Source organism: Falco cherrug, chromosome 9 (assembly GCF_023634085.1).
Source record: "Falco cherrug isolate bFalChe1 chromosome 9, bFalChe1.pri, whole genome shotgun sequence".
Lineage (NCBI taxonomy): Eukaryota > Metazoa > Chordata > Aves > Falconiformes > Falconidae > Falco > Falco cherrug.
This window is the reverse complement of record NC_073705.1, coordinates 15,730,380-15,757,333: the sequence shown is the minus strand read 5'-3', so window position 1 is coordinate 15,757,333 and position 26,954 is coordinate 15,730,380. Positions and strand designations below refer to the sequence as shown.

Below are 26,954 nucleotides of genomic sequence, written 5' to 3'. Positions count from 1 at the left end.
AGGGGGATAAACATCTGGTGCTCTTCCTGTAAGTAAATAGAAACAGCACAGGTGTGTATATTCCAATATTTGCTTTCCCATCCCTAAAGAGTGAATTGGTCATGGAAAGTATTGGTAGCAATCTCCCCATGGTATTTTCTATCAGGATGATTTAGCAGTATTCACAAAGCAGTGAGCTCCTTCAGGGGGGAGGAGGGGGGTAATCTCCATGACCTTTTTTCAGTTTAGTGGAACTGAATTTCTCAAAGTGTTCTTCGTGCTATTGGATTGGTAGGGAAGTTCTGAAATCACTTGCTCTGTACCAAAACAGCCAGTCAGACTGGTGTTTCCCAGATCTCACAGGCAGAAGGGTAAATATTCTAATCTACTGGTGATACAGCATTTTCTGTAGCCTGAAGACAGTGTTGGCCTCTGCTAATTTTATTATTCTGATGAATGTAAACACTGCAGAGTAGTAGTAGTCACTCGTTTACATAGCACTGTTATAATTGTATAGATCCAGGTAATGTTAACAACGATTAATTTCCTTCACAGTTTTTGAATGAAAGATGAATGCTGGCAGAACTGCTCTTCAGGTCAGGAGTTGAGTGGAGAAGGACCTTTTCCTCACCCTCCCCCAAAGAGATGTGTTTTTTAGTATAGACTGGGAGGAGAGAGGGGAATTAATTGTTATACTGCAAGCATGCTTTTATTTTGTAGAAATAAAAATTCAGTGAGCACAGCAGGGAGGCTTACAACATAAAAATAAAGATCTGAAACAAATCTGATATAGTGTATGACAGATGTAGCTTTTTTATCTTGGTGTTCCCCATCTTCATGAGTTGAGTCTCATAGAGGAAGTTGCCTGTAATTGCTGGGCATTGTCTCTGTTTCTGTTGCTGTTCAAGGGAAAAATATCTGGTTCATACTTCATCAATTCTTGCAAAATATTATAAATTATGTTGGGAAGAGTTCCAGTTACAACAAGCCTGTGAATATTAATTTCATCTCTGAATAAAAAAGCCTTTTAACCTAGTCAATTTAAGACAGTGGGACAAAGCCAAATTATCATAGCTAAGGCTAAAGCCATAGCATGGGGGCACTTTCATTTCCAGTTCTGCTGTTGCTTAGGGTATTTGTTTTATTTCTTTGAAACTGTCCTCCTTTATGCACCACAGAAAATGGATTAATCTTGAAAATGCGGACACAGAGTTTGGAAGCATCTGCAAAGCGCTTGAACTACTTGGTAAAAGTTGCTAAATTAAGCATACCAACATATGTTTGTTAGAAGAAACTTCAATACATGAAAAATGTTGTGAGTATTTTGTTCTTATAGGCATCAGGATTGTGTGTTTTAATTGCAGAATCTTAAAGCTGTCCAAGATGAAGTGGAAAAAGCCACTGCAATGACAGAGAAGGAGAAAGCTCTGAGAATAGCTGCTGAGCAGAAACTTTCTTCAATTATGAATGGCCCTGGAAAGGATGTGGATATGATTACAGAAGCTGAGAAAGACAGGTCAGAACTCTTGGCAGTGATGTTTCGAACTACTGGAATTCTTTATTGTTGAAGTGTGAAGAGCTGGAATGGATAGAGGTCTTAACAGTTTGATCCTACCCTCAGGTACATGAGAGCATTACTGGCCGTCTTACCTATTCAGCTCTTAAATGAATAGCAACACAGCAACCAATTTATGTGCTCCATGATAGCAAAATCATCTTTAAAAGTTGTCTGAAAAGTATGCATGTGACATGAGCACATCCTACTTTACAGCATCTGTAACTTTGCTGTTTTACCCCCTGCTTGCTGCTGTCTCGAACCATTGCTGAATAGAGCTGGTCTCTGCCATCTGTGTTCACTTACTGCTTTCATGGCATCTACGTGCTCTTCAGTCCCAGTGACGTATCTCTTGAGGTTGGTAAATCTAATGGGAAGAGAAACTGTGTTTTGACTTCATGGTTTTGATTGTGCTTTGCAAAGCACTGGCTTTGCTTTTTTTGGCAGGTAATGGGAAAGGTGTGTGGGTTGTTCAGTAACTAGGTGGGGAAAATGTATAAACTCAAATCTTAATACTTTGGGGCGCGCTTTTTTTTTCCCTGATATGTAGGGTAAAATACACGCCTGGCAAGCCTTCTAGTAAAGCATAGTTAGTTTGGGGATGTGAGTCTGGAGAGGAGATCAAAAGATTGTTATGATTCCTTATGCTTCGGATTATCCTTTCCTGTCCATCTGTGACTGAACCCTGCAGGCAGCTACACTGTAACTGCATAATTGCCAGCCTGGTAACAGAAAGTTCTGTTGGCTGGAGGCTTTCATCTCATGGGTTTTGTGTTATGGTAGGACCAAAGCAAGGTTTACAGTGTTTTCCAGACAGTTTTTGTAAAAGCATACAGATTGAAAACTGCAAATCTGAAATCTACAGTGGCATAAAATTAGGAAACTGTGTTAATAAGTTTTGCTACAGCACTTTATGTGCCATGGTAGTAATTATAACCTGGCTCTCGTGTTCTCTCTCTCCTTTCCCCTTTCCCGTTTCTCTTTCCTGCCTTCCTCTTTCTGTTAGTCATCTGTTAGTTAGAACACAGTTGCTCTCCTGAGTGACTTGAGCTGGGAAGGAGTTATAAAACCAGTTTCTTTCAGAGGTACTTTAGCCGTCACCTCTATAGCTTGTGTGAAAAGAGTTCCTAAAGTGCTGAAACAAATTGTCAGGATTGGACCACTGAAGGGAAAGCTGTGTGGAGTGTGATGAAGAATGTCTTCCCCCCTCCCTGCTTCTTTGCCCTTCCTCTTGGGATCCAGTGTTAGCAGGATCTTCTATAATTACATGCTGGTAGATCAGTGTAAGTGTTCACAGGACCAGAAAAACATAGTGCTAATGGAAGAAGAAAGTAATATTTGATTTACTTTAAGAAGTCAAATAATGTGCAATGTTTTAAACTTGTCTGGGAGTAGCACATCTGGAATTTATAGTGTATTAAAAAATACTTTTGCCATCTAGGCTACAAAATACTAAGAGAATCACAGCTGGCATCTTATGCCAGAAATTCTTCATATATAACACTTACGTATGTCAGAAAACTCAAGCGCTGTTTTTTTTTTTATCAGTTGGAATACTGAAAGTGTCAAGATGTGTATTGACCAAGTGCTGACCCAACTTTTTGCTTGTGTGAAATGGGAACCAGCTGAGGTACAAATATAAATGAAACTAGGTACTTGAGGGACACTTAGTGATGGCACGCTATAGTGTTATACGTGCTAAGAAGTGGAATAGATTGATAAGCTTTTTGTGTGTGCTGTGAAGGACAAAATATTGAGGTTTAAGTGCTGACATTTGAAATGGTACTGGAGGAAAATAAGAATGAGCACTTTGCAGATAGCTCAATGCTGTTTGTTGTTTGCTTTAAAGATACAACACCTTTTCTGGTTTCTCTGGAGGGAGAAGTGGTTGTGAAAGTGTTCCCCTAAATTTTACAGTTATTGCCTGGAGTCTTCACCTAGGAAAGTTGTCTGCAACATTTACTACAATGACTGGAGAACTGGTGGTAGATGATGCAAGATTAATATTAAAAATCTTATAATTTTAGACTTATAGAGCAACTGAATCTGTCATTGAAAAGTAAAGAAGCTATAATCCAACACCTTGAAGAGGAAAAGTCTCAGAGTGGATCTTATGATGGGAACTTATCAGCAGAAAAAATCAGAGAACTTACCATTGCTTTGAGGCATGAAAAAGATAGTGAGATAGAGGTGAGGAAACTGACTGAACAGTTGTATGTATAAATCTCATGTGGCGTAGGATTGTAAAGGTTTTGTGCATGACAGTTATGTGAGTGACAAGCCAATGTTTTAAAAATATTTTTCTCCACATTTATTCCTTCTCTCCCTCTCTCCTCCATTTCTTAACATTCATTGGTTTTATTGTGGCTTGGTGGTCAATATTCATCCTTATTATCCATGCTTACCATTCATTCAATGAGAGGTTGTGTTTCTCCTTGACTTTATGCCTGTATTACATATATACATATACTTCAGTACAGCAATTGCATAATCTCTATAAGAAATGCTAGGTGTTAACAGATCCCTCGATAGTTGACATAACTTCTGTAGAAGTTAAGAATGAGACTTGAGAGTTTGTTTTTGGGAAGTATTTTTACTGTTAAAGTCTGGAGAAAAAGCTAGAGTAAGGAAGGTAGACATAAAAAAATACCGCATGAAGTAAAGTGCAAGTATACCCTTTGGCTTTACAAAAGGTGCTAAGGGTGAGTCTTTTATGTCACTTGGTTCTTAAATAGGAAGACGGATACCTGAAAGTTGAAATATAGAAACAGGTCTTAAGGCTTGTCTTCCCCCCTAAATTAAAGCTGGCAGAACTAAGAGAGTAATTATAGAAGCTGGCATACTTCTGAGAAATTTTCTTCCCTTTTTGTTTTGGAACTGAATATTGTTCAAGTACCTACACATTTCTTTTGTTTTTGTCAAGAATAGACAAGAGAACCTTCTGTGATTGGACTGAGTGGAATTAAAAGTTTTCAGTTCTGCATGGTCTTGCAATTGAATCTGTATGTGTCAGGAAAAATCACCCTGGTTTCACAATAGTACTTGTGTGTTAAGGTTAAAACAGGGTCATCTTTATTCATTTCATAGGAGGTGGACAGGACAGACTGTAGGATCGTTGCAAGATGCAGTATTGGAGAAAAAAATATCTGATGAATAACTTTGCACAAGTCTGTTTCTATATATGATTACTGATTAAAAAAAAAAAATCTGTAACCTCCCCAAGACAAAGTGCTAATTAAAGCATCTTTCTGACATAGATAAATGTCGTATAAAAATGCATTTTTATTAACTCAGCAAGTACAGTTGTCCTGTCTCATGGAAAAACGTGTTGTATGGGATAGCTTTTTTGTTTGTTCATTTTTCTTTTTTTTTTTTTTTTTTTTTTTTTTCCTTCCCCTTCTTAATTTGGACAGGCTCATACTGTGCCTGGATAGATTTGCAGAGTTCCAGGAAGTAACTGATTCAATATATTCCTGCCAAAAGGCATATGCTAAGTTGTTTCTTTCCCCGTCTCCTGCAAGGTTTTTAAGCTTATTTTGCTTCACTTTAATGTTTAATGAGTTACATTTGTGTTTAGAATGAATTTACTTGAACGTAACAGCTGTTTTGTTTTTATAGGCTATTAGAATGGAGCTTAATAATGAGAGAAATTCCTTTGAAAAAAATATTCAGGTGAGTTCTAGTTTTGTTTCCGTTTCCTTGACTGCTTACAGTACATGTAGGGAACCCTTCTGTTACGCATTCGTAGATACAGAGAGGCCTTGACTCCAAAAGTAGCAAGGCAAGTCCTCTGGTAAATACTCTCTTATGTTAGATAACAGGAAGCCTCGCTTTGTTTTTGAAGCAATTTTCAGTAAGGCTCGTAAAGGCACACTCATCCTATATTGAAGCTGGTGCTCATGGCTAGCCCATGAGATTATGCTTCTTATACTATATTCCAGACACATCTTTAAGATGATGACTTGCATTTTGGGTCTATATTTTATGTTAGTAATCTAAGTAATAAGACGCAAGAACTCTGAGAGATTGTGCTTATGAATGTGCAGTTACAGTATCTCTTAGTGGGAAGTTAATGCAACTTTCGCATAATCTAATTTAGTCACTTCAAGAAGAGCTACAAGAGCGAGAAAATGAGCTTGCTGCTGAAAAGAAGAATGGTTTGAAAAGGGATAAAACTATTCAAGGGCTAACTGTTGCATTAAAAGCAAAGGAAAAAGAGGTATGATGATTATGATCTTGCTTGTTTGTTAACTGTTATTGGGAGGGGAATGTGTGTGTTGTGTATGTGGCAGGGGTTGACTGATGTCACTGTAACCATTAGGAGGCTTCTGGTGGGTCCTTCATCACTGCTGTCATATCTGTAAGCAGTTCTGTTTATCTAGAGTTGGGGGTTTTGAACTGGAGGAGAGAGGAACAAGGTACTTTAACTGATACTTTCTCCCTTAAGAACTTTGAGGGGAAAATGTTTTCAGTTGCACACTGATGGTTTTTTTTTTTTGTCAGTTCTGAGCACCACTTTAAAAGGTATGAGAAGTGTTGTATGTTGTTGAGTAAGTGGAGCTGTTGTAAGACACCAAAAATAGAAGAGGTCAATGTCAGCTCAAACCCAGATTTTGTGGAAGAATGTGAAATATTTAACTTGAGTGACAGGCAGTCTAGTGAGTGTTGTATGAGAATAAGAATTTCTTGATAGAAATTCTATTATGATATATTTGGTGTTTTCTTTAAAGTACTTGTTTTGTGTAGTTGGATGATGAGATGGGGTAGTTATTATTGAATCACCATCCCTTGGAAATAACTCTTTCTACATAGTATTCATTTTACTTTACTTAAAGAATGAGGAGCTTGGTTCTGAAATTGAAGATCTAAGAGCTTCATTGGCTAAGGCAAGAGAGGCAACTCACAAAGCACACATCCAAAAATTCAAGGTAAGAAGTGAGCAATTAGTGTGGCTTCCCCTATCTGTGCTCCCCCTTCCCCATAATTCCACATAGTGGTAGTGCTTTATGTCTTTCTAAGTAGAGGAATGGAAAGCAGTTGAAAATATTGTTGAAAATGTTTAATTTTTCTTACTTCAACAAAATTCCTAAATGAAATTATTTAAATGATAGCTTTAAGTAATCTGACATTTTTTTTCTTGTTTCTTGAGGTTTTTCTTCTATAACAATGGAGGATTATTAAGGGAGAAATGTGTAAAAGTAAAGTGAGTTAAAAATAAAGACACAAATAGTTGTGGAGCTACGATGATATCTACCTTTCTTTGACCTAAGAATGTTTTGGTTTTTCTTCCAAAAGTATGGTAGCAGCACAGGCTTGATGTTAGCAGAGTTGAGCTGGATATGAGACATTTGTTTGGATTTATTTGTGTAATAAATGAAAGTGAAACCACTATTTATAAAATAGTGGAATGTTGATTGTGAAAATGTGATTTAGTCATGCCTTCGTGTGTGGAGGAGAGAGGACTTTATGATGGTAACATGCATTATAAAGGTCTTAAAATGTAAAATGGGAGAAAGTAAGAATTTGATACTAAAATAGATGATGTCTTGTCACTATTTCAAACTCATCTAAAACTAAGTCTGGTAAAACTAATACTGATCAGAGGCAGTGATGAATCTTCCATTATGATGCTTGTTCATCCACTTGGTCTCTTAGCTCAGCAGGAATGGAAGAGGTTGATACACTTGCCTCCGACGTACATGCAGCTGAAACTTCTGTAACAAACTCTACTGGTTTTTGGTTATGGAGTCTAATAGAGTAGTAATGTTTAGTTCTCACAGAGCACCTCCATTTCTTCAAAAGCCATTTATTTCACTTAAGCCTAAATTTTAAGTGTGCTCTATTGAGAAAAGTATATCCTATTTCTTCTTTAGGTCATTTTGGCCTGTGTGTGAATCTGTGGCTTATGTTTGCTTTTTCATACTGTGAAAGTCCTGCTTTTAAATATTACTCTAATTGTAACCCTTTCATTTTAATAAAAGCTTGATTATTTTTGAAAAGGTCAAGGTTTAAAAAGTGTGCAACTAATCCCTCCTGTCCACAGAATCCATATTGCATGGTGGGTGACAGAGCAAGCCCTTCTCCTCATTACTCTGCTACTTAGCTACAAACTTGAGTTGAAGGCAGTTCTGTGTGAGTAGATCATGCTGCATAGCCCACTACTCCTTTCATCTGTTGTGAACTTGAAGGCCAGTTGTAACAGTATGTGATGGGGAAGAACACAAATCAGACTTGGTATTTCATATAAAAAATATGCCTGTGACTTGGTAACTACTTGACCTACTCTGGATTCAGACTGACCCAAAAGTAGAATATAGTAAGAGCTTTGGGAACCAATAATAATACTACTATGATCTCATTTGCACTATGGACTCCTTTGCAGTCTAACTTTTTGTCTAATTCTTGGGCATCTAAGACTGTTACCCTGCACTGGATGTCATTGAAAGTTGTGTTACATTACACTGAAAATTCTCAGCTAATGTTCTCCCTGTTGCAAGTAACTTGTGACTTCACTGTAATTTTGCACATTTTGAAGTACTGGAAAGAAGTGCGGGGGACTGGGTTTGGATGCAACAGCAATAAAGACTTCCAGTCCCTACAAAATACGCTTATAGAACTTGAACGCTGCTTTGTTTCAGGGTGCTGCGGATTATCAAGCTCTCTTGATGGAAAAAGAGACCCTCTTAGCAGAGCTGCGTTCAGAAAACCTTACAAAGGATGCTGAGAATCGTAAACTACAAAGGAGGATTAAAAGGACCGATCAAGAGCTAAATGATTTGAATTTAGAAAGAGAGAAAATGGAGAAGGAGCTGGATGAAGCACAACTACAGAAGAGCAGAAGTGACAAAACCATTAATGTTATTATCGCTTCTTTATTTCATTAAGTTTAACAATAGTTTAGCACTTCTAGCATGTCCTTCTCTAACAAATTTAGTTTTTTAATTAAAATAACTTTTGGAAAGGTAAATACATTTGCCTAAAGCCAGTGTTCAAAATGATGTGGACAAGACAATTGAGGAAAATTCTGGCACGTGGTCTGCACAGAAAAATATTTGAGAAGAAATATAATTTTGATACTTACTTAGGTCCTAGAAAGAATCATTAACCTTTATAAGTAATGGTTACTGTTGGTTTCAGTTTTTCTGATGAGAGAACCTAAACATGCACAACAATGTACGTTTTATATTTCTGCTGTATTTGTCTTGTTACAGGTCTATACAGTATCTTAAATTGCATTAATTATACTTTTTTCTAAGTTCTAATGCGGAACAGGAGTAAGTAGACAGTTGTTGCAACGTTAAGCCAAACTTCAGCTTGCTTTTAGCTGTCATAGCAGGGTCACTGTAAAGGCTGTAAATTTAATACTTTCTGCTTGTAAAATTACCAAAGCACAGCATTAGTTGATCACAATTTAACATAAAAATGATATGCTGTATCTGTTCATTCATTTTGCTTGCTTCATACTCTGTTTAGGGTTTTTTACCTTGCTGTAGGTGTTTTGATAAGCACTTCTGCTCCCAGCATACACAGCTCATGCAACAAAGTGAATGATTAGGTTTCTTCTTTTTCTTTTTTCCTTTGAAAAAAAGATGCACCTTCTGCTGAGTGTTTGCCATAAAACATAATTCTCAACGTATGTATGTCTTGGCATACGGATTTTTCTGAAGTCGTCTTACCATTGCATTAGGGCAGTATTTGCATAACAAGAGTCTTGCCTGCATGCAGGGTCTGGTCCTTTTTCATTAGAGATTAGCCTCCTGCTATATTAAATTACATAAAAGACTAAATGAGCTTGTCTTTATTCAGTGGATGTTTTAGTTCAATTATTAAATAAGGATCTTAATAAAGCAGGTGTACATGGGCAATGCTGCTCCTGCAATATTGCTGAAAACCAGGAGAGGGCTGTCTTTACCTACAAACAAATAAGTTCTCCCCTTCTGCCCTCAATTTAACTTGCATTTTTAGTTGATTGTCAACTGTGGTTAGACTGCCATCACAAAGTCTCTATCTTTGGTGTGCTTTGAAATTTCTTCAGGGTGTTGAGGTTAAGGAGAGAAAACACAGATTGCTCCTGTCAGTAAAACAGCCACAAAGAACGTATTTTATTGATTTAAAGTGTTTCATAGTGAACTGTCTTCTCTATTCAGAAGTTTTTTCATCTTTCAGGGGAGCTAGAATATAATTCTGTGTAGGAAAGACAAGAAAAATAGGACTGAGTAGGGAGTTGCCAGGGTATTCAAAGTTACTTGTATTACAGAAGCCTATTTGACTCCATTATGTCCAAGTTTTTCATGTAAATGACTAGGTCCTTGGGGAAAAGCATTCCTGCCAAAAGATGAGCAGTCTTATAAAAATTATATCCCTAACCTATTTCCTACTCCTTGCAGAACAGCTGCTTCAATTTCAGAGTTGCTAGTACATTTGGATATAGCAACATCGCCTGTGAAATGTTGCCCATTAAGTAGTAGATATGTGGGAGTAAAAAATATGCTGTGATATTTTGCTCTTTGACAAATAGAAAATCACTTCAGTGATCTGTTACAAACTTTTTATGAGACAACCTTAAAAATTCTTTTCTATTTATGCTCCAAGATACCTATTTATCAGTGGGTCTATTTTGTTAGAATAAAACCAGCAAGAATATGTGTAAACTGTAGAAAATGCCCTAAACATCAGTAATGTACTGCTGTCTTAGCTCTTAACTTGGTTACGGGGAAATTTTCAAATGCTTTTCATAAACTAATTGGGATAATCCAAATTCTTGCATATATCAGTTTTCTAAAAAACCTTCGAGATCCAGGAAAAGTACTTCTGCCCTGTTGTAAACCCAGTTTATCTGGATGTGATCTGGGCATTGCTGTCCTGGCATGGAAGAAGGTTAAACTAATTAAGACTGCTACATGTGAGCTGATTGTCCACGTTGCAGACTGTTCCTAGTATTAGGAGTCTTCTGGGGCAATATGTGTAGATGTTCTTGAACAATGTCCCTGCCTCTAGGGTGGGCAGGTGCCCTGGCGTTTTACTAAGTCAGCTTTAAAAGCAAGAACTCTTTCAGTTCTGTACTTTCCAGAAGCTGCTGTTAAGCAGTAGTTCAGCATCATTTTAAGCTCTTTGAAACAAGAATCTGGAAGCGTATATTCTTACATACAACTGACAAGGAATAAACATCAACTCTTCCTTAACATTGCTTGTGTCCACCATGGTACTGTGTCTATTAACAGATTCAGTGCTGCTTGATCGAAGAGTTTGTTCAAATTTACATGATTAAACACTTCAAGTATCCATTCTCTCTCCAGACCTAATGCAGACAATTAGAGTCTATTTACTAGGTATTCATATTTGATCAGTTGGTTGGGGAAATGCAGAGTAACTCATTACACATAATTTATTATTTAGTTTTTCTACCTGTAGTTTAGCCTAAGAGGGAGGTTTTGGAGCTTCACAACTTAATTATTCACCTACCTGTTTCCTGTCTGACAGGGAGGGGGAGGCATCTGCTCTGGTCTTCTATATTGTAGTGTTTCACATTCATTTTTCTTAGTTCAGCTGTCATTAATCATAGGAAAGTCTCTTGGCAAAAAAGGTTGGCAGAGGGAATTGCAAAGTTTATGCTCTGAGAGCTGTAGGGTACTATATTATCCTTGCAACTCGATGTATAGAAACCAATAGATTTTCTCCCAGACAATTTGAGTGGTCAATGAGTTCAAGCAAGCTGCTATAGTGATGGATAGTTTTGTGTTTTACAGAATTCTAGCTCATGCAAAGAAGATAATTTTCAGTCTCAACTCTAGCTTGTTTTGGGAAGGATTTAGGGAACCCTGCAGGCAGAAATAGTAGAGGCAGGGTATCTGCAAATTGCAAGTCTCTTGCAGGCTTTTTTTCTTTTTTCACAATTGTATGCCTTGTCAGTCCACCCCTTTCCATAAACCCAGCTGTAACATATTTTTTGCTGCTTTAAAGGCTGAGGCATGGTTTCTGTACCTGACAAGTCAAGACAACTGAGATTAGATAACAGGGGGTGTAGCACTGTTATTGCGGCAGCATCTTTTCTATCTGTGCGTGCCTGTAATCTTCTTAAAGCCGTTTATGGTTTTCATAAAGAGAAGCCACAGAGTATTGGTCACTTGAAGTTATAGGACAGGTCACAAATGTTCTTTTGAGGTTTAGTTATCTAAACTGCTAGCTATCTGGCAGGTCACGTATTCACTTAAAGCCTCTCAGTGATGTGATGATATAAAACCAATATAAGAATAGAGAGCTGGGGAGTGAACTTTGCAATGCAGTGAAAATCGTAACACTGCAGGTGATCCTTTGCTTCCACTTTGCATGTTGTATATGAATGGGCTTAAAGTGACCCACTTGAAGAGCTCCATAACTCGAAGCCAAAAGACTTTGCAGTTATCAGACCTTACACTCCTTCTGAAAGAGCTGTGCTACACTGCAGTTTCTATTTCTTCCTAATTATTAACTATAAATATAAACATATTTGAGAACTTGTGTATATAGGCAAAACTTGGACCTGATTCTGCAGTTCTTCAGTGTTCTTAGTCAAGCAAGTAGTTCTTTTGGTCCTGAAAAAAATGTGTTTTATTAGTTTGCAGAACTGAAGGTCTAAACTTAATCATTCTTTGAAACTGAGTAACGTTTGAGGGTTTTGGGGAGCTATTAGGGATTTCTTAGCAGAATCCTGGTAATGAAGCTAAAATTAAGCAAGTAAACCAAAAGGCATTGTAAATGACAATTTGTATTTAACGTGCAAAATAAACAGAAGTAAAACACTGAAGCAGTAAAATGATGTTAAGGATTTGATGTGAACCTGCATGAAGCAAGGTAATTAAGTCAAGGAAAGGACATAAAACAGTTTGTAAAGAGATTGCAATTAAAGTGTCACTAGTACTATTTCTTTGTACTTAGAATAAGAAACAACTATTGAATTTTAAATCCCAGTGGAGGTAAATGTAAAGTTTATAGGTGACTACCATATGTGTAAAACTATTTAAAGGGCTTATGATACTTCACAAATGGCCCTTTTTGGGAATAAATGGAAAACATTTGTTTTAAGATGTAGGCTGTGTTACCCGGTTCTTTAGGTCTGAGGAGAAGTTTAGATAGTATAAAGTCTTCTGTAAGTTTTAATTGTTTAATTTTAGACGGCAGTTCCTTTGTTACACTTTTTTACTTCTCTTTTTCCACACAATCCATGCAGTAAATGCTCTGGATCTTTTTGCAGAGTAAAAGCTTATAAAATGAGGCTAGTGTATATGCAGACTATGCCTCCTTCGGTTGGTGGTATTGAAACTTCTGACAAATCAGCAGAAAGGTTTGAAGTGACACAAAAGTGGTGGTGGGAAAGAAGGTGGAAGGACAGAGAAGCCACGTCATGGATTTTTCTACTGCCCTGTGTTCTTGCTTTTTTTCCAGTCTGTAACTGGGAACTGACTATTAATTACATGTTAATAATTTCATACCTATTTCCATCAATTTAGTGATGGTCCCAGTTCGTAGCAAGATGTAAGGAATAGGAATCGTTTGATGCTATTGCTGGGAACCCAAGGCTATATCAGGTGGTCAGACTTTGAAACCCCATAGATAGCTACATTTTCCAATGGTGGATTTAATGAAGTGGAACAAGATCTGTAGGAATGCAGAGGAAAAATCTGTAATTGTTGTGTGCATTAAGTGTGTGACCTGCAGACTAGGAGATACTGGTTTACGTTGCAGTAGTCCATGTTGGTCATAAGAAATCTTGGAGTCCTTGGACTTGCTACTGCATGAGGCTATTGAAAGAGATTGTTCCTGTGTTTTAGAAGCAAAATGGACAAGAAGTATATGTTTCTCTGATGGAGAACTAAGATGTGGAGGTGATGCAACTAATGTTAGAGCTGTAGGAAGTAACGAACAGAGCCAGAATCAAGATCAAGTTCTGTTCATGACTTCTAATCATGAGACTGACCTGATTGGCCATTTGAAGTTTGTGCTTTTGTCAAAAGAAAATGTTTTAACATTTCTGACCTTTTGTTTGATGCAAAAGTAACTAATAAGACAACGTTAGTGCAAGAATTTTCATGGTGTGATGAGAAAAAGAGCAAATAACAAACTGAATCACCCGTAACCAATTTTCTCCTATTTCTAGCAAGGGAGTAAATTGACTCAGAAGTGAGTGCTCATTCTGACAGCGACAGCGTCTACATGCATGATATTCCAACTGTCTTGGAGTCCAGTCGTTCTCTATGAAAAGCATTTAAACAGTAACACCCTAGATTTTTAGAAGGCAATGCTGACACCTCATCTAAAAGTTTTCTTTCTTTGTGTTCATTGATGCCAAGAGAAAGATACTGGCTTAAATACATTCTCCAGACTATTCAGTGATACGAGTAATTTAAAGCGAGGGAGAGTTAAGCTAATAATGTGGGTTGTTAGTCTGAAAGTTTTATTAAAGTTGACTTGCTAAATATTCAGGTTTGGTCTTTTTTCCAGGACCTTAGAAATCAACTAGAGAAATTACATGGTGAAATGACCGAGAAAGAAAAAGCAGTTGAACATCATTATAATATTCTTTTGAGTGAAAGCAATCAGAAGTTTCAGAGCCAAGAACTAGTTATCAAACGACTAACAGACAATGTCAATCAAAAGGATCTGCAGGTTCAGGTGAGTAGACTTCAGGTGAAGTGAAAAATGGAAAATTATAATTCGATTTTGTATGAGGTATTATTACAAAATCTCATTTGTGTTTAGAACTACTGTTGATTTTGATGATAATCCTTCACTTTTTATAATACTGTGTTTGCAGAACAGACATATAATTATAGTGTGTGAGACATTCAAGATTTCTTGTTAGGGTTTTATGAAGTGTGTGGACAGAGGGAGACGACAGGTTTACTAATACTTCTGTAGAATTTTCACTGTTGTGGTAAGATACTTTAAAAGCTCTGAAGTGCTTATGATTTTCAGTTTATTGTACAGAAACCAGAAGCTGAGGAATAGGTATAGGTACTAAAATATTTTATCTTCTTTTTTTGGACCCCATTCAAAATGACTTATATGAGAAGGGAGCTGCCTGAATGTTAACAGACCCCTGCTCAGTTTTTTTACACCTGGAGGTATAACCCTGAAAAGTACTGATGGTATTCAACCAAAGACTGTTAGGTGAGGTTGCTCTATACCTGGAGACCAAGGTGCATGCCTTGGCTTATTTTTTAATAGTTAAAAGACTGGATAGCTGGGAAAGCTTCTGTTCCGTCTTTTTTTTGCTTCTGTTATGTTAAAGTGAGCTCTTCTTTTGTGAGGTATGTAAAGAACATGTGCCGGATCATCCTTGGATATTCTCCTGCATTTTATTTGTCTGTTTTGCAATATAAAACCAGAGTAATTTTTTAAAAACTGTTTCATTATTTTCTTTTGTTAGAAACTGGATGGAACAGTTAAAGAAAAGGATGCAGAATTGCAGGAGCTCCTGAATAAGTACAAGAACCTTCTAAGAGCCAATGAAGAACTTGAACTGAAAAATGAGGGCTTAGTAAAGGAAAGATGTGCTGCACAGTCTCAACAGTCAATCATCGAGATAGTCAGGGAGTTAGAGGTGAGTTTTTCATAACTCTGATCATTTGCAGATAAATACCTCCACTTCAGAGTGAAGAGAATTTTGGCTTTGGCTCAAAGTGTGTGGACTCATACATGTCATAATTCACCCACATAGCAAGGGCTTGTTTTTCCTTCATAATAGTACCATGTCAAAATGTTCTGTATCATTAAAAGATAACAGTCTATTTATTAATAATACTGTCCTATGATTTGTATGATTGCAGTGGTATAGATCTGGCATCGTAAGAGTTTATAGTATTGTGCTCTGATACTTTTATATGGTGTCGCTAAACTCTTTACTCTCAGAAAGTGTGTAAAATGTTTTGCCTGCTGTAAAGAGGTAAGAGTTCTGTGGTAATTAGGGCAGATGCGTTTCCCTGAGTGGAAGGTATCTGTGCTTCTGAAGAGAGGTGCAGAGGAGGGTTTGTGTGCTTCTGATAGGTAAGGGGAAAGATCGCATAGATCTAGTGACCACAGGAGATAACTAGAGTGTGAGGATAAAAAATATAGGTAGGAGTGAAGATATGTCTAGGGCAAGAGGAAAACTACTTTAAAGCAAGGAAGAAAGGAAGTGGTACTGTATGTGCGTGTGTATGTACATATGTATTAAAAAGGGTGGACGACACTACGTGCGCATTATCTTACCTGATGCTACAAATTGAAAAGACTTGTTAGTACCTGCAATCAGAAGTCAAAATTCAAAGTCTTAAGATAAGTCTTAGTTCCTTCCCCCTTTACCACCCACTTCCATTCTAGCAAAAAAAAGTCAGGTATTGTTAAGAAATTTTTGCATCACTTGCTGACTATCAGTGCATTTTTTATTATTGTGTACAGATTATTAAACAAGTAAGCTGCTTTTGAAGATAATATTTCTTGTCTTTTTTTTGCGCTGTTTTCAGCCTAGTCTGTTAAGGTTTGCAAAAGCATCAGGCAAAGTAAAAAGGGTTAGATTAGTACATACTAGTGATGGAGAAAGCTATTTCGTTTCTTTAATAATGTATCAGTCATTAGTGAGGTTTTCTCAAGGAAATTTAAAGTAAAGTGAGCCAACGGCAAAGGAAAAATAAGTGCTATGTCTTGCGTCACATTCTGAAAACACTGGCGAGGACATGCTTAATATGTTAGGGGCACTGTTATTAAACAAGGTCGATGCAAGGATGTGTTGAGTCACAGGTTATATGACAAGCTCAAAGTTAAGGAGCTGCATCACTGCCCAGGGTACCAGTGCCGAGTATGTCAAAGTACATATGAATATACATGCAGAGAAAATAAAGTCTGTGAAAGGTTGAGTAGAAATTCTACCTCTGTAAAACAAACTGCAGTGCACACATGTAACTTCTGTCACAAAGGGACCCAAGAGTGATGGAAAATGATACAGAACTAATGAAAATCAAACACTAACTCGTCGCTGTACGCCCCGCTTCTGATGCCGGTGTATAACCAGGAGAGAGGACAGTGACAGGCGAAGCCGTGCATGGTAATGACCCAGTACCCACCTTCTAATCACAGTCTATTCTCTAGTGCTGGTTCACTTAGTGATTGTGAACAATACCTAATCACAACCCATTGTCCTCTCAGCTCAACCTCTGAGTAAGATAGCTCCTGAAAGAGCCTAGTTCGGCATATTAATCATAAGTTTTTGAACAGAGATTATCCAGAGCTCTGCTCTCATTGGCTGCCGTGGACTCTTTGATGACTTTACAGTGCTGCACCAACTCTCAACAAACGCACAGCTGGATCCTGCCCACCAGAGAGAACAGAAACCAAACTCTTCTAGCCTCGCTGATCTTTAAAGTTGAAGAAACTGAACTGAGAGATGCAGAACTTTAGAACTTTCTCTCTTTCATCATACCTCTTTACTTTATTTTAATGTAACGATAAATTTTAAAGCAACCAACATCCAGAGCTCTGCTGGGTGCCTTGGCCAGGCCAGGGAAGATAAATGACAGTTTCTAATTAGAGTTTGGATTCTTGAGCCACTGTCATGGGCTAGAGAGAGAGAGAGAGAGTGTGAGGGCACTGATAATCAGGGTAGTCATGCAACTGCTTACTCTGGTATCTATGAAGTTTTAGAATGAAATACGTTTTACAGCCAAGGAATTTAGAAATGCAACAGAGTCAATGTAATTTTTTGGAAACTTTAGTTGGTTTTGTGCTTACTGCGCATACTCCTGTACTGACAAAGCTTTTTTTGTGGGAGCATTTGTTAGGTAAGTATATTTCTAACACAGATTTTTAGACCTTTGTGATTCGTTTTATTACTGAGAAAAACAGCAAAATTGAGAAAAGTGGCTATTGCTTAGTCCTTGAGCTGTGCTTCTGGGTTCTGTTGTGTTGGATGTGTAATCTTGCACACAGTGTCTGCTGCACTAAGGGGACACAGTGACAGGAGTTTTAATTCTGAAGTAATTTCTCTCAATGTAAAAAAAAATTCTTTGGTTTGCTGTTATGTAGCCTCTCTGTGGTGTCAGGTTTTGGGTGGGGGAGGTTATATACCACTTGAGGTGAAGTAGGAAATGGTTAGCTGATACACTGCAAGGAGATCTGGTGTTTCTGCAGACACAAGTCACTTCCTAATTCCTGTATGATCCACACATTATTTGACTCTGGTTATAATTACTCCTGTATTTAGGGAGTTAATACTATGCAATCAGGGAACTGAAGAATACTGTGTGCATACAGTTGTGATGTAATTTGCTGCAGCTGAGAAATTATAGTCGATGCATGGAAGTTCCTGTAGGCAGAGCACTGCAGTTGGTGGGTGTTGTGAGAATGGGAATTAGAGTAATTGTTGCAGTGCTGCAGATATGTCTTAGCTGCTGAAATGGATGCAGTGTGCACATTGTTGCTGAGTTGTCGGGATGTAGTTGACTTTTTTTTTTAATACAAATGTCCTGTCTATTAAATAGTGATCAGTGCATTGTAGTTGTTGCTTTCAGTCTCTTGAAGTTGATGTTGTGGACACATAAACAGGGTGATAGTTCAATTTCTGATTTGATGAGATTAGCTTATAGCTGAAAACAACAATCTTTTTGGCAATATCTATGTCTTCACACACTTTAAACACGATGCTTTACCTGTGACACTGAGCATGGCCTAGCGATGGGAATGGATGTGGCTGGTGTGTCTCACCATTTCTATATTAGCAGAAATTTCATCGTAAAGGAGTCAACCTGATGGAGTGATATTTGGCGATCTGTGTATAGTCCAGTAGTCTTGCCTCACATATTGCCAAGGGAGGCCATAAGTTCCTTGGAGCCAACAGCTTCGTGACATTTTCTGCGGTAGAGATGACATCTTCTAAAAGTCACCAACAAAGTCTTTTCCTGTAGTAATTTTTGTCTTTAGATACATGACTCAATGGCCTGTAACAATTTTAATCTTATTAGTGATTGTTTCATTTACAGTAGGCCATACATAAAGTTTACTGCGGTCTTAGAAGAAATTACCTAATTCTGGAACTGGTGGATGGATGGATGAACCAGTGATGAAGTGCAGGTTATGGCCTTCTCTCAGTCATTCATCCTCCAACCTTCAGAGATTTTGAAATGATCCTGATGGTTGTAAGCAAGAGAGTATTCAGTGAGGCAACTGGATATTCTTGTGATGTTGCCAATAAGTTATTTATTGTGGAGGTATAAACCTTTTACTTTCATGGCTTACAATCTGAGAAACCTTTAATGAAAATAAGTTATGTTTTCCACCACTGCTGCTTAGCAATAGTATTTCAGACTTAAATATAGACTTTAATGTATTAGATTGCCTCCTTTCATGGGAATATAAATCTTTCACTGCAATATGGTCCTGGATGTCTTGCAGCTATCTCCTCTAACACATTTTCCCTCACACCATGTGTCAAGAGGTTTAATGTTTCATTAACTCCCACAGCATTACGGTCTATTTAAGTTACAGAGCTGCCTTATGTTTTGTGTACCGTTGGGGAGTTGATTGGAATAATTCACTCCTACGCTTTATTTAGAAATGACAGTAATATTGAAAAAAAAAAAAAAAGTTCATGCTGTATCTTCTTGCCCTTATTATTCATGGAAGATTGTGAAAAATCAAGAACACTCCTCCATGATTTTGCTAACCTCTACCCAGCTAGTTGAATTTGTAATTTAATAATTTGTGTATAGTCTGTGACATTTGGAATTAAGAAACAGCTCATGTCTCCTGTTATGCTGGAAAAAAAGAGAGCTGGGAGGATTTCATGAGCTTACTGAGATTTTCATGCAAATGTAGAACTAAATTAACATGTGAATTCTAAAAGAAGCATAGGAAACCAGAGCATGGTTCTGTGTATAATATTGCTTTGTTAATACAGCAGTCATAGACCTTGAACAATTGTTGACAACTGTTATCTAATTTGTGTACTGTAAACTCTTCAGAGTGACGTTACTTTGCCAGTGCTTCAAAAAGAGCTTTTAATTAGGGTATAGTTTTGTAGTGTCTTCAGTAATAATTGCAAGGCTTTATCAGACATATGGAAGAGTTCACTAGAACTTTTAGCAGACTGTTAACCAACTAAATTAAGTCAAAAGATTTATTTCTTCCTGTTGCTTTCTACGTCATTGATCAGTGTCATTGTGATCAAACTTTTTCCGAGTTAAATTGCAATCTGTGTATTTTATGTTTAGTGACTCTTCTTGAAAGGCTGAGATTCCAACACATTGATAAGACTCCTTAATTCAGACTGTAAGATGGACTTTCTTACTTGGGGCTTTTTTGTGAGATTTTTTTATTAATGGACTCTGATGCCTTTGTGTTTCTCAATACTCGGTCAGCAGAAGCCACTGCTGTGTGTTTCTCCTCTGCTCATCTAGATAATAAACTTGATAAGCAGCCCAGTATTTTGCATTTCACATACAGAGTAGTATTTAATGTATAAATTGCACTAGAACCTGGAAACATTTGTTGGAATACAGGTGCCTTTAGGAATGATGGTAGCTCAACATGATGCACGTGTACAAAGGCAAGGTCACTGCTTCAAAAATCTGTACGATAGGTGGTAGAAGCTACTCTGTCTGCAGTAGGATCTAACATGCAGATTACCTTAACGGGAGTAATTTCATCAAAACTTGATTACACTTGCAAAATATTATTTAACATATTTGCTAGCATACTGTGAAGTATGAGTGTAAATAATTAAAAGTAAACAACACTTGTCCTTGCTTTTGTACTGTTTACTTTGCAGAATACTGAATTTTTCAAATTAACAGAGTCTTTTTATCATTAGTGGGAATTAACGAGATTCTACTGTAGCTGAATTTTTGTTGCTATCCCTTCCTTAGGAATTGCAATTGGAGTAATAACAGCTGCTTAAAACTCCTGGGTGTACATTTCTTCCTTGTTAATGATCTGTTCACTAATGATTTAGTATCTCATGAGAGTTCCCTTAGCTGACATTCCCCCTTAGCTGTGGCATTTTTGTTCTTCCTTTCAGTTTTCAGTCGAAAAACAAAATTGAGAGAAGCAACAAGGCTTACTATTGTTCTCAAACAGAGGCAGAATATATGTGCCTGACATTAATACTTCTAAATTTGCTATAGATATCCCAGTTGTTTTCTCTTCTAGAGATGGCTGATATCTTAGATATTTTTATGTAATAAGGGCAAGCAAGTAGTCCTTTAAATAGCTGCATTTTTTGCCTCCTGCTGAAAAAGCGGCTGTATGGTTGTTCTGGAGTGAAAAAAGTCTTGAGAAATTAGTGGATCCTTACTGAGAATGTAGCATAAGAGCCTGGATTTATGCTGATAATAATAGTATACTCTCTGTGAGCAAGACTGCAAGCAAACGATTTTCTTTGCATGAGTAAAGCAGCAGCTTGTAGTGACCCAGCTGATTGTGCAGAAAGCTGACTGGATGAGTGTGCATCTGCCATGGCCGTCCTTTATTTGTGGGCTTGATATGGTCCTTTTTGTTCAGAATGGAACAGAATTTACAGAAACCCCTTCTCCAAAGAAAGGTAGTTTTGTCCAGAAGACAGAGAGGACTATTAGGACAATGTTCTAAACTGTGCGCTTGGAGCTTGGGTTTTGCCCACTTTCCCTTCCCTCCCTCCGTCCTCTGCCACAGCTGCCTGCCAGGTTTTTCCTGGCTTATTGAGTTGTAAACTTTGGAAGTGAGGATACTTGGGTTGGGGGGAAAGCTTTTCAGACTGTGATAAAAATGAGGAACCACGGGTTAGGTATGTGACTGACAGCAGGTAAACAGTGAAGCGATGTTTGCCTCCTTTAATAATAGCTGGGTCTAAGTATGGTGAATAGTTTCCTGATCCATGTCGGGCTTTGGAGGTGGGCAGTCCCGTTCAGCAAATTTAGATTTCTGTTTCTTTCACATCGTCTTCAGGACACAGTTATACATGTAACTGTAGACATGCAAACTTAAAAACTACATTGTAATCTTATTATGTTCTTGTTTTAATTTAGGAAAATAAAGAAGCTGAATATGAAAAGCTGATCCTTGCTTTAAAAAAAGAACAAAGTATTTATTCAACGCTGGTGAAGACGTTCAAAGAATCAGATAGGTAAGTATTTTTTCTCTTTTGGCAGATAATCTAAACTCAAAGGGCAGGAATCAGAAGTTGTGAAAAATGGTGCAGCTTAACTTGAGTGATGATTATTTTATACCAGCCAGTTGTTCATAAGGCATGAACTGGGTGTAGTAGTCTCCTTAAAGGAGAAATATTTTTATAAGTGAGGTTATATTATCTAAATTACTTAAATGTTTCTCAAAATATTTTTGTTTGGATTGGAATCTCAGATGAGCCAGACTTCCCTTTAGGTACCAAAGTAAGCAGCTAGATTTTCAGGAGTTAGGTGTCCTGTGCTGGAATGTAGACGAAAAATCAAACCATAGTGAACTTTTTGGGCGTTGGATGATTTGCCGTGGTTTAGTCCTAAAACCACAGATAATGGCTATCTTAAAAGTGACACTGAGAATTCTGGTGATTACATAAGCCAATAAGATTTTGGGGAAGGTTAAACAAAACAGAGTAATTGATGTTTGCATAGTATGTTTTCAGTGTAAAGCATTCAGGAGCATGGCAGGAGCAAATGTTTTTTAACCTTTTAAAATCAAAGAACACAACAGTTTAGAAAGAAATCAGTGGCTTGCTTTGTATCTTGTTATTGCTTGGCAGTTGAGAAGGAGATGTTATGATAAACTAAAGAAAAGTCTTAGCCTGTAGGTAAAATAAATTTAAATGTTTTATAAAAAAATTCCTGTTATAATTACAAATGTCTTAATTAGGTATTGACAGCATTTGGGAGCTAGCTCCTGACTCTTCCTGCCTGAAGGCAATGGCTTATACTGCCAACTTTGTGGGAATGTGTGTTTGTATTTTGCAGTTGGTTTATAGACACCACTATAGTTTGGCAACTGTAAAGTGAATAGCACTAGGGTAGGTGAGCCCAGGTATTTGAATTAAGCACATTAGTAGTAATGCCATCTTGTGCTTGGCCACAGCTCAGGAGGTGTTTAGAAATAGTGGTAGAAGTCAGATTATGGGGATTATCTCTGGGAAAAGGCCAACGTCTTTTGTGACTTTGCTGTTGAACTATCACCAAATGAAGAAGCCAGTTTTTTTAAATATTTCATATGGAGGGTATGACCTGACATTGAAACACGTTCTGTGGGTAAGGTGATTGTCAATGCTCTGCATAATAATGACTACAAAGTAACATAGCTCTGATACTGGTTTTTCTTAAAATATCTTTCAAATGAGGAAAATTGTAACTGTAGTTATAATCAGTAGGGTAATAGGAGTTTTGCAATTAATTTCTGCAGGATCAGGATGGTTAGTTCTGTTTTCTTGATAGGGAGTTACAGGATGCAGACAGCAGTGAATGTTACGCAGTGATTTGAAGAGGATGCACGGTGAATTAACAGTAGAGTTGGATGTTGGAGGCAGGTGGTCTTAGTTCCCCTCCTCATAATTTTGTGGGCTGAGATGTGCTGTAAATCTCATCAAGGAAGGTTTGAACCCCCAAAGTTCTGGGGAGCAGAGAAACAAGCCCTGTGGATAAATTCAGCTTCCTCATTTGTGTAATTGCCATCAGCAGTGACATGGATTTTAGGCAAACATCTGTTTCCTTGCTGACATCTTCTTTTAGGCATTATATATTTTAAGCAACCTGGATGTTTATTTTTCAGAATAAGCTACCGGATGTCAGGACCAAGACATTTCTTGTCTCTCCAAGCAGAGAATCAATGCTTTTTCTTATAAAACCTTTAACTCATGAGAAGGAAAAAATGTGCTCACTTAGCTTCTACTAATGTGTTGGTTTGTTTTTATTCTTAATTTTTTTACTGAGCATTTAAGAGAGCTCTCTCTTCAAAGATACTCTTGAACAAGGGAGAATTGGTTGAAGCAGTAGTTTCTTGTGCAGGAAACACTTGACAACAGTACGCTTGTCAGCTGACAGACTGGGAGTCTTTTCAGACACGCTGCCTTTTAATTAATATGTTTCTACAATATGCTGTTATTCTCATGCAAGTATAATGTACTGTATGTAGCTGTATAGTCTCCTGTAAGAGGGACTTAAATTTTTTTTAAAGATTTCTGAATTTTCTGGCATTTAGTGCAATCGATTTGGGAATTCTACAGCAGTGTAATTTATCTCAGAACACTGAGGTTCTGAGTGACGTGAATACGGAAATAAATAAAGCAATCAGTTCAGTAACACCTTGTTATTTGCTATTAAATCCAATTTATTTAATTTTATTACAATTTCAGTTCTTAGTGTACTTTTTACGGATTGATCAGAACTGTCCTGTTGATGTTGAAGGGTGTGGGGAAGATCTAGCAAGGGACAGCTGGAGGTGCTGACACCGTGAGGCCTTGAGGGGCAGGGATTGATGCTAAAGTAAAAGCTTCAGTGCCACCTCGGAAGAAAGCTGCTTAAAGAATTAATTCACCCTGACAAATTAAAATTTGTAAGTTTTGGCATTTACACACCCCATTGAGATAATCGAGACAATTTAGACCTTAAAAGGTCTTTTTACAGACTGTCGGATAAATGGAGAAATAAAACAGTTAATTGTGTCTGAATCATACTTTCAATGAAACACAATTTAATTTTTTTTTTTTAAGTGGAGCATTAGATTATGTAGTATAGTTCTGTAGCAAGGGAACAAAGTTTCCATGGTCACTGTACAATGGAGTACGCAGAGCCATCAGTATTATGTGATAATGATATTTTTCTGGCATACTTTTCAGAAGTTAGTAATTCTGATTTTCCTTAAAAAACATTACAGAGAAGTTGGCTGGTAGAATGTATCTGTCATGTTTAAGCTGATTTACAAGCAGCACAGCTCGAAACAGCAAGTAAAGGCCGTATATGTAAACGGTTAGTCTTGTCTTTCTCTGTAGGGATTTGTTTGTGCTTATGCATCAAAATGATGTAACTGTGTGATGAAAAATGGTGATGGCTAACGTGAAATGGGCTCTTGGTGGAAGCCCGGATGTCTAAAAGATGCTGAGGTACGCAATATAATGTTTTGATTTGAATCTTGAAGGTTGTTTTTTCTTCTTTTTTTTAGTATTAATAGCTTGCAAATGGAGCTAAACAACATTTTCATGTTGCGAAAACAACTAGAGGAAGGCATTTTAGGTAATCGGAATCTACAGAAGGTCTTAGAAGATCAGATTAAGGACATTAAAAAACGACAAGGTCTGTATGCGTGTGTAGCCCATCCCTTTTCTTGATCTTGCACAAAAGAAAACTGGTTTTATTACAGTCAGTTTGCTGTGGTGGAGAAGAAACTTTTGAGAGTAGAAAAAGGTGTGAAAAGACTTCTTTTCAGCTTTCTGCACTGAAAATTATTCAGGGGATTGGTAACAGAATGTCTGTGAGCAATCAGGAGGGCATATACAGAGGGACAGCTTTTCTTTTTCCATGCAGCAAATGTTAGTAATTCAGTGGCAATTCTACTGCAGTGATCATTTCAAGCTGCCTACAATTTTGTACCCATAGAATTTACTGTTTTCTGCAGAAGTCAGAGATTCCTGGCTTTGAATAAATCTGTGGCCATGGGATCACTTTTTGACAATGGAGTGTAATTATTTCACAATACTTTGGTAAAGAGCTTGTGTCTCAGGAAATGGCTAGACTCTTCCTAACAGAAGAAATATTTGCAGGGAAAGAAAGAAATAGCCAGAGGTTTTGTTATTTTGTAATTCAGAAATAGAAGAGCTTTTAAATATAACTTATCCTCTAGCTTTTTTATTGTACTTCTTTGGAGCTGTTTCTAGTATGTACTTAGATATAGAAAAGAATAACGTAAGTGGACATTGTTAAATATAGTTTATTGCATATATACAGATCTCTCTGGTTTATTCCATAGGGGATATATAAATAATGATAAAGCCTTTTCACTTACCCCTTTCAACCTAGATTTTCAATGTTAGCACCACTCCCTTGACAGCTATGATAAGTGACAAAAGGTAAGCTTCTGCCATTTCAGAGTTTCCAACCTCAAAAGCACAGAGATGGTGAACAGCCGGGGTAGACCAATGGGTCTTGTGGATATTCCTGGGTTGTCAAGAGCAGTTGTGTTGAGGGTGAGGCTGCTAGGGATGAAGGTTCTGAGAATTAGTGATTATTTGTGAAACTTTGGCTCCTTGCAGCAGCCACGAGATCAGTGTCAGAGCTGGGAGTAGGATTTGAATGACTCTTTCTCCTACTTTAGATAGGGAGAAAGCATATATCATGAGAAGTATTTATAGAATTAACTATCACCTATATTGTAAATGAACAGGTGTTTGTTGAAACATAACAAATCATCCCTGCAGTTATAGAGGAAATGAATAAGTAGCTATCTTCAATTCAATTAATGCAATCTTTTGACCCCAAAGCAAGATAAATTCAATAACTTTGTCTAACCTGGCTTTTCGCTTTGAGATCTTGAGCTCATGTTCATAAAAATTTAGTTAAAACATAATAACTATTCCTGCCTTACTTATCCTTCCTAAAAATTATATCTAATTGTAATGCTAAATATGCAAATTACAATTCAGAATTGCATTCACAACTCGTGCTGATAATCACAGAAAATACAGCCACAGAGAATACAGCATGTCAGAAGCACAAAGAAATACGAGGACAGAATGTGTTCAAATAAACAGAAAGCTTATTTTTGGGGGTGAAACATTTTAACTGGCCTCCCACAGACTTACTAATAGGTTCTTACTCAAAAAGTCCTGTCTTTGCATTTTATGCTGTGTTTTCCTGCAAATAGTTTCTGAAATAATTCCTGTCCTTGGTTATTTTGACAGATGAAACACTATCTTTCTGTGGAGATCAAACATCTTATATGAGTATCTGTTTAGGAGAGCAAGATCATTTAAGCCTGCAGGTAGACCATCTGTCTCTTGAAGAACTTAAGAAAAAGGTATTGATCTTTTTTATTATTTACTCTTTCTAATGGCTTAATTCTGCTTTGTTTATGGTTTCTGTATTTCTCACAAAAAGGTTTATTTAGGTGTAGTTGAGTAGTTCTGAAAGGATTTGAAGTTCTCGCCTCTGTGGTTTGAGATCCACCTTTTATGAACTATTTAGTCTTTGTTACACTTCATTGAGCTTCAGAATCAGCTGAAACATAGATAGCTTGCTGCAAAGGTTTTATGATAGACACCTGGATTCAGGTTTCAGACTCAATGCCATATTTAAGTCATCGTGAAGTATACCCAACTCCAAAGAAAAGTTTTTGCATTAAGTATCCTATGACATGTATTTCCGGCACCTGTATTAATCATGATGATGGCAGTGGTGTCTATAATTTATGTGCCTGTATAGCACACTCCATCTCAGGACTTGCAAATCTTCTGGTAAATATA

The 26,954-nt window shown here is 37.3% G+C and overlaps 1 protein-coding gene across 6 annotated transcripts in view; it reads left to right on the top strand.

The window, feature by feature from the left end:
* The window catches only part of CDK5RAP2 (CDK5 regulatory subunit associated protein 2), an 83,296-nt gene that overhangs the window by 11,082 nt on the left and 45,260 nt on the right, over positions 1-26,954 (top strand). For 4 of the 6 annotated variants that reach the window (XM_055719672.1, XM_027809608.2, XM_055719671.1 and 1 more), the window contains 11 exons: positions 1,344-1,495; positions 3,562-3,724; positions 5,153-5,206; positions 5,634-5,753; positions 6,370-6,462; positions 8,173-8,391; positions 14,012-14,182; positions 14,940-15,113; positions 21,544-21,641; positions 24,659-24,789; positions 26,394-26,509. In XM_055719672.1, coding sequence (XP_055575647.1) covers positions 1,344-1,495; positions 3,562-3,724; positions 5,153-5,206; positions 5,634-5,753; positions 6,370-6,462; positions 8,173-8,391; positions 14,012-14,182; positions 14,940-15,113; positions 21,544-21,641; positions 24,659-24,789; positions 26,394-26,509 — 1,491 coding nt within the window. Of the gene's footprint in view, positions 1-534; positions 576-1,157; positions 1,226-1,343; positions 1,496-3,561; positions 3,725-5,152; positions 5,207-5,633; positions 5,754-6,369; positions 6,463-8,172; positions 8,392-14,011; positions 14,183-14,939; positions 15,114-21,543; positions 21,642-24,658; positions 24,790-26,393; positions 26,510-26,954 lie in introns of all 6 variants that reach the window. The other 2 variants (XM_055719673.1, XM_055719674.1) reach the window with 2 other exon arrangements.